The sequence below is a fragment of the Cynoglossus semilaevis genome, chromosome W (assembly GCF_000523025.1).
Source record: "Cynoglossus semilaevis isolate Cse_v1.0 chromosome W, Cse_v1.0, whole genome shotgun sequence".
Lineage (NCBI taxonomy): Eukaryota > Metazoa > Chordata > Actinopteri > Pleuronectiformes > Cynoglossidae > Cynoglossus > Cynoglossus semilaevis.
In genome coordinates, this window is record NC_024327.1 from 2,205,288 (window position 1) to 2,212,347 (window position 7,060).

The 7,060-nt window shown below is 38.8% G+C and overlaps 1 protein-coding gene across 1 annotated transcript in view; it reads left to right on the forward strand.

Annotated features, from left to right (window-relative positions):
* The window catches only part of LOC103396940 (transmembrane protein 8B-like), a 69,090-nt gene that overhangs the window by 6,086 nt on the left and 55,944 nt on the right, over window positions 1–7,060 (forward strand). The window contains exons 3-4 of the mRNA XM_008335184.3: window positions 829–1,036; window positions 5,743–5,876. Coding sequence (XP_008333406.2) covers window positions 829–1,036; window positions 5,743–5,876 — 342 coding nt within the window. The remainder of the gene's footprint in view (window positions 1–828; window positions 1,037–5,742; window positions 5,877–7,060) is intronic.

The following is a 7,060-nucleotide window of genomic DNA, read 5'->3' on the forward strand; positions in this document are numbered from 1 at the left end:
TTATTTCTGCAAAAGGAGGATCTACTAAATATTGATGTAATTTTTCTGTTGGGGTGCCCAAATTTATGCACCTGCCTACTTTTGTTTAAGTAATTATTGCACACTTTCTGTAAATCCTATAAACTTCATTTCACTTCTTAAATATCACTGTGTTTGTTTGTTATATGATATATTTAATTGAAATTGCTGTTCCGAACAACCAATGATACATAAAGGAAAATCTTGAAAATGATCAGGGGTGCCCAAACTTTTTCATACCACTGTATATTGTGTTTACGTACAGTGTGATGTCACAATTCAAAGAGTAAAAGGGAGATCCTTTGATTTTATGATGTAAGAGAATTCACTGTGGTTAAAAAAAAAACAAGTTTAAAACATTTTTTTTTGGGACAAGATAAAGTAGCTGCTTGGATCAACAATCCAGACACATGGTGGTGCTTCAATTACAGCATTAATCTGTCTGCTTCTGCCCTAGAGTTATCCTTTTCATTCACATTTAGGAGGTTAAAACCTGTCATTTAAACGAATAAATGTCACCAAAAAAAAAAAAAAAAATTGGGACATGGAGAGGGGCGCTTTGGCCCAAAGGCAATGTCTCTGTCATTGGTGTGGAACCCCAGGGTTCACCTCTTGGGCAAGATCGAAACCCGGTTAGGGCGGTTGGTACCTTCCAGTGGACTCACCACCCACAGGAAGGTTCAGGGGGGTTGGTACGGTGCAGTGTGATTTGGGTGGCGACTGCTGCTCCCGCGACCCGGTAACGGAAAAGCAGATGAAAATGGATGGATGGGCCATGCAGAGCTAAATTTTGACCTTGGTGATTTATAGGTACTTCAGGTCTGGAGCTCCACCAGTAATCAACCCCCTGTACACTCGCTTCCCCCGGGACACCATTGTCCCAGGGTCCTTTGCCATGACTCTGACCTGGACTCTACCCAACCGTACAAATGGAGCGTTCAATGTGACCAGCCCGCTCCCTGGAGACTGGTTCCTTGCAGCACATTTACCCAAGGATGAAGGCAAGATCTCAGTCAAGGTGAGTATGGTCACTGACCACAAACACATGTATTAGTTTCACGTTGTATTTTTGTTACTTATTTTAAGGCTCTGTAATTTTATGGTAACATTGATCACTGGGTTTATTTCTGCTTTCTGGACTAGAGCGTCAGTTGGACAGGTTACTGCAAAAAATTCAGGAAAAGAATACTTTTTAACCAAAAACATCTTTGTCACGCTGCAGCAGATACTAAAAGATAGTTCACCTTATATGTACTGTATATCAGGGGTCTGCAACCTGTGGCTCGTGAGCCACGTGTAGCTCATGAGCCTCTTTGTATCGGCTCCCAGCAGAGAACAGGGGTTGATTTAAACATTTTTTAAAAATCAATAGTTTTACACTAAAAACTCAACTTCCTATCCAGCATCAAAAAAACAAAATGGCACCCTCTTAAAAGCTCTGCTCACTTTCTGTTGGACTCTCTGCGTTAACAATGCAAAAGATTTTACCATTATATTTTTTATTTTTATGATTGATTTTATTAATATTGATATATTGTAGAATGTGTCAGTTTTTCAGTTAAAATACTATTGTATAGTATAGTAGTATTTTTTTATTTTATTTCTATGCCCTGTTTTAAATTATTATCTGTTTTTATTTTATTTTATGTAAAGTGTCCTTGAGTGACCTGAAAGGCGCTTTTTAAATAAAATGTATTATTATTATAAGCGAGTACACAAATTAACTTAAAAAATGTTATCGGGACACGCTTTGAATTATTCCCTTTAAATCGACCCGAGGTGTGAATGTTAGTGTAACTGTTAGTGTGAATGGTTGTTTGTTTCTGTACATCGCCCTCTAATGGATTGGTGGACTCCCGAGTATTTACTGTCCTCAAGCCATTAAGTAGTAGAAAATGAATGAATGAAGTACTTTGGAGGGGAAAATACTTTCTTTGTAAAAGTTTTTTTCCCAATGATGAATTGGATAAAAAGATTGTTTTTCATATTTGATTACAAACACATCCGTACGTGTGGTTTTGTTGATTCCGCAGGCGACGTAATTTGCATTACTATTTTGACAATGGCATTTTACATGTTTCAGTCTCCTGCAGCTTCACAGTCTGTGCAGAAAGCAAAAGAATGAAAAGTGGGGAAAAAAAGAAAGAAGTGAACACCTCAGTTGTTGTCTTTTAGGTTCAAAGTCATTCATGTGTAGATAGACATACAACATTTCCCAAAAACCTGGGGGCAGGGGTTGTTTGGTCTCTGGAGTGAAACCCCATTCTTATATCTAGATTTTTTCTTTTTTTTTTTTGTCAGACTGCTCCGAATAAAAGGCAAAGAAAACTGAAATCCTGGCCCAAATATTTGCTGTTAATACTGAAAGTCCCAATATACTGGCTAAGTGTTCACTGGACCAAAAGGGCTGTGAGATTGGCATCAGTGCTCCTCAAGACTGCGAGGAGGATGAGGATGAGGCTCTAAATGTGTGAGCCGGTGTCAGAGCGAGGGGCCTGGCTGACCAGCAGAACGGCACCGGCAGCAGGGTTGGAACAATATTCATGGTTTGAGGAGCCATGAAGAGAGTTTTCTTTCTTTTCTTTCTTATCATGGTTTTTTTTCTTTCTCCATTTGTCTGCATGAGCACCTGCTGATTTCCATTTCAGACAATTTATTTTCACTACGGTTTCTTAGATCTGCCTCTTTTGTGAATTTTCCTCCTTGACAAAAGTGCAGCTGAAATACACAACAATCAAATCTCTCATCAAAGGGTTGCATCAAATTTTGGATACTAAAGCCCCGGGTGTACTCAGAGGCGCTGGGATAAGAATATAACCGTGGATAAAGTGTGATCGTCTGTCAAAGAGACGCGCTATAGAATGGAATTCTAAATTCTGCCTTCCCTTAGTAGTTTATTTCTTCTTAATGCATTCTCTACAGCGGAGGGAAATGTGTGAAGGAAACACCTGAGAATGCAAAATGCATTTCTTTGTATACGGTTTTACAGAAAAAAAAAAAGAACTCAGCGTTACGGTGTTAAAACAAGCATTGGTGGGAAAACTGTAGTTTCCAAGCCTTCAGTTTTTCTTCAGGGTTTTGAAGGAGAACAAACGGCTTCATATCAGGATGTCTCGGAACACAAGCTCTGACATAGGTACTTGAAGCTATTGTGTACCTTGGTGACAGGTGTTAATTCTACAAAAACACTAAAACACATCCCCTTCCGATCATAAGCAATTGCAGGTACCGTATTTTTCGGACTATAAGTCGCACTTTTTTCATCCTTTGGCTAGGTTTGCGACTTTTACTCAGATGTGACTTATATATTAAAATATATAATTTCACTTGTTTGTTTTTTTAAACTGACAGCCACTAGAGGTCACTCTAGGCTTGTGAACTACTATCTGCTACTCCTGTACCACTGAAAATGTACGTGTTCCTTTTTTTCACACTGACAGCCGCTATGTTTTTTTCTTCCTCATTATGCATTTTTTGGCTAGTGCTACTTATACGCTGGAGCGACTTATAGTCCGGATCTGTAAAACAGTGCTCAGTATTAGAGTTTTTAAAAAGAGAAAGTAATCCTTTGAGAAATTCTCAGAATGTTTTTGTGTTATTATGAGAACTTCAATAAATGTTAAATGTCTGTAGTATTAATGTAGTACTTAAAACTTCAAACACTACACCACTGCCGTCATTTTAAGTGGTTAAAATGTTTTTGTGGCTCTTGGTGGATTTCAGTTGCTGGTGAAAGGATAAAACTGACTCTTCTGTTGTTGGGGGCTACAGACCCCTGGTTTAAACTGGTTTACTGCAGTTTATTCTTCTGTTGATCTTTGGTGTTTATTAGCTGTAGGGGGAGCTAGAGCCAGTTGCGGAAGTCATTCGAAGAGTCCCCCGCACACCACAAAAAATTCCCCCAGTCCCTCACAGGATAACATATAGAGGCAAACAACTATTCACACTCACATTCACACCTATGGTCAGGTTTGAGTGAACCATAAACCTAAAAAACTTAAAATTAAAGGGTTAGTTTTCAAATATACAAAGCTTCAAAACTTGACAAAATAGCCATTGAAAAACACATATGACTCTGAGAATAAAACAAAGTTCATGTTAAACAACATTTTATGTCTTTGTTATGGGCCATAAAGTTTGGACCACATAAAACCAGTCCAAATGCCACAGAAGGCCCCAGGAGCCAGACTTTGGAATTTCCTGTTATAGGCAGTAGTAAAATGACTACTCAGCAGGGTTGGTTTCTATTATGTATCTGTCATTTGAAGGCAGTAGCTCTTTTATGATAATTACATCAGAGTTTGACAGTGTATGTTAGCCTTTTAATAACTCGTGCATTTTGTCCAGTCAGCGTTTCCTGCTGTCAGGACCGGAGAGTTCTATCTCCGACTGTAGACGTAAATGCTGTGATTCATAGATGCATCCTTAAAGGATCCAGAGGCGTAACAACCGCAGGACTCCCTAACAGCTCTAATTGTTTATCATACATTTTAGTTGATGTGGCCGATGGTGGTCCCTGGTATGCTCTGACTGCCCATATTTTACCCACATCCTAAAAAATATATATATATATATACATAAAAAAATATGTTAGTCACCAATGATCTAACAAAATAATTTTTCCTCAATCGTATTATTTAATTTGTCATATTGATCTGAATGAAATTTTTTCTTTTAAAATACCATCTGAAAAACCAAACAACTCTACTGGTCACAAATAAAACACGTCATGTCATGTGTAAGAATATGAATTATATTGATTTATTGTTAATTTTGATCATGAATAATCATGATTAATTGGTTACACAAGTACCATCTAATAAGTATATATATAAATATACTTATTAGATGGTACTTGTGTAATATATATATATATATATATAATACGCTCTGCTTATTGGGGCATATTCTTTATCCTAGCAGCAGAACCTAAATGCACTTAAGACAATACATTTATTATGTGTATTGTATCTACTGTAGATCTTTATTCACAATACGATCAGTAAAGTTGACTTCATTCACTGTCGTAATTTACTTTATTCAACTAAACGAACTACTTTCAGGGGCTTGGTTTTCTCCGACCAGAGAAAGTACGAGGTTGATTTTTTTTTATTTTTTTTTAAATTATGCTTGTAAAATAGTGATATGTTGGAGGTGTCTTCACTTGCACTACAGAAAACAATGGCCTTCAACATTTCATATTGGCTGTGTCCTAATTAAAAGTCGTCTTGCTCCAGGAGCGACATGTGCAGCTCTGACTGATGGGCGGTAATAAATCAAAGGGTCACCTCAGAGGCTCCTGGACTAATGACACAGCACAGTAATCATGGCTGAGGCGGAACGGGTTAGTGATCACTTGACAGGAAGGGGGGGGGGAAGCCTATTTGACATTCACACCTGTCCTTCTAAATGGGATGGAAAAAGCCCTGGGGGTCAAAAACACATTTTATGGCAGATCAAGTCTAGCAACAATGCCGATTTGGCATCCTGTCCGTCAGGCTCATCTCACACGGAAGTGCACATCGAGCATTAACGCTTGACAACAACAGGACTGCGCGCTGAGTGCATGTTCCGCCGTGCGGTAGACAATGGGAGGACAGAGGGTGACAGGCTTTATGCACACATTAGGACATTTCAGCCAGTCTGAGTGATATCCACTCTCCTCCTCCTTACCGGCAGTTAACCACTGAAACAGCATCTGAGTCACTGCTGTTATGTTTGCAGGGTCTGTCAGAGGAATGCCAGTATCTGTTCCAACCTCAGCTTATTGTCCAGAGGCTCATTGGGATTTTAGTGCTTTATCCTGGATACTTCATCAACCAGATGATCCCCAACAACAACAGATCTGCCCTCTATAAGTAAGTGTTGAAACAGAGCCTCCAAAATACCAAGGTCAGAACGATGTATTTACCCCCCCCACGCCTCTTTGTTTGATTATTGGAGAGCTGAGCTTTTTATTCTTCAACTTCTTCTTTAATTTCTTTTGATCTTTTCACCCTTCCTTCCTTCTTTCTAAGTAGGGTCTGGTTTCCCAAGTACAAATTTTACATTTTAGTAAGTAAGTATTTTATTCTAATTTGAATATTTAAAAATATTTATGACCTTCCAGTGGACTCACCACCCACAGGGCGGTTTAGGGGGGTTGGTACGGTGCAATGTGATTTGGGTGGCGACTGCCGCCCCCGCAACCCGGTAACGGATAAGCGGATGAAAATGGATGGATGGATGGAAAATATTTATGAAGAAAAAAACCCACAACTATGCACCCCTGAGATAAATCTGTTGAGGTACTTTAGATTTGATAATCGTCAGTTTTAGACCTTGATCATCAACCTGTCTTATTATTTTCAGATCAGTTCAGATCAGTCTGATATGAATACGTCAAATAAAAATAAAAGAAAATGGCGCATCATCAAGTTGTTTTGGATATGCAAAAGAAGCTGGCAACGGATTTTCTGAAGTAACAAAGTAATTTCCTACCAACTTCAACGGGGAAAGGACAAGTCTCGAATGTACGTGGTGACGCACGACGTAAATTATAACGTTACCAGGATGTAAAGTTAGCCCTACTTGGAGCTGCTTTCGAGAATATTATATGCATTATATTTTATCGAAGCAGGTAGTACTGTGCGACGGTAAGGAATGAACAGCTTATGTATGACATTTTTTTTAAATCAAAATACACGTATTTTGGCTGTGTGGTCAGTGCAGGTACTGGCAATCTTGTTAAAGTTGAAGGTCGCATGGATTCCAGTCAGTATCAGCAAATTATTGCGAACAATGTTCATGAATCAGTGGATACTTCAACAAGACAACGACCCTAAACACCACTCAAATTCTACCAAAGCATTCATGCAGAGGAACAAGTACAACAAGTACAGACCTGAATATCATTGAAAATCTGTGGTCTGTTTTAAAGCGGGCTGTCCATGTTCGGAAACCATCAAACCTGACTGAACTGGAGATGTTTTGTAAAGAAGAATGGTCAAAAATACCTTCAACCAGAATCCAGACCCTCATTGGAAGCTATAGGAAGCGTTTA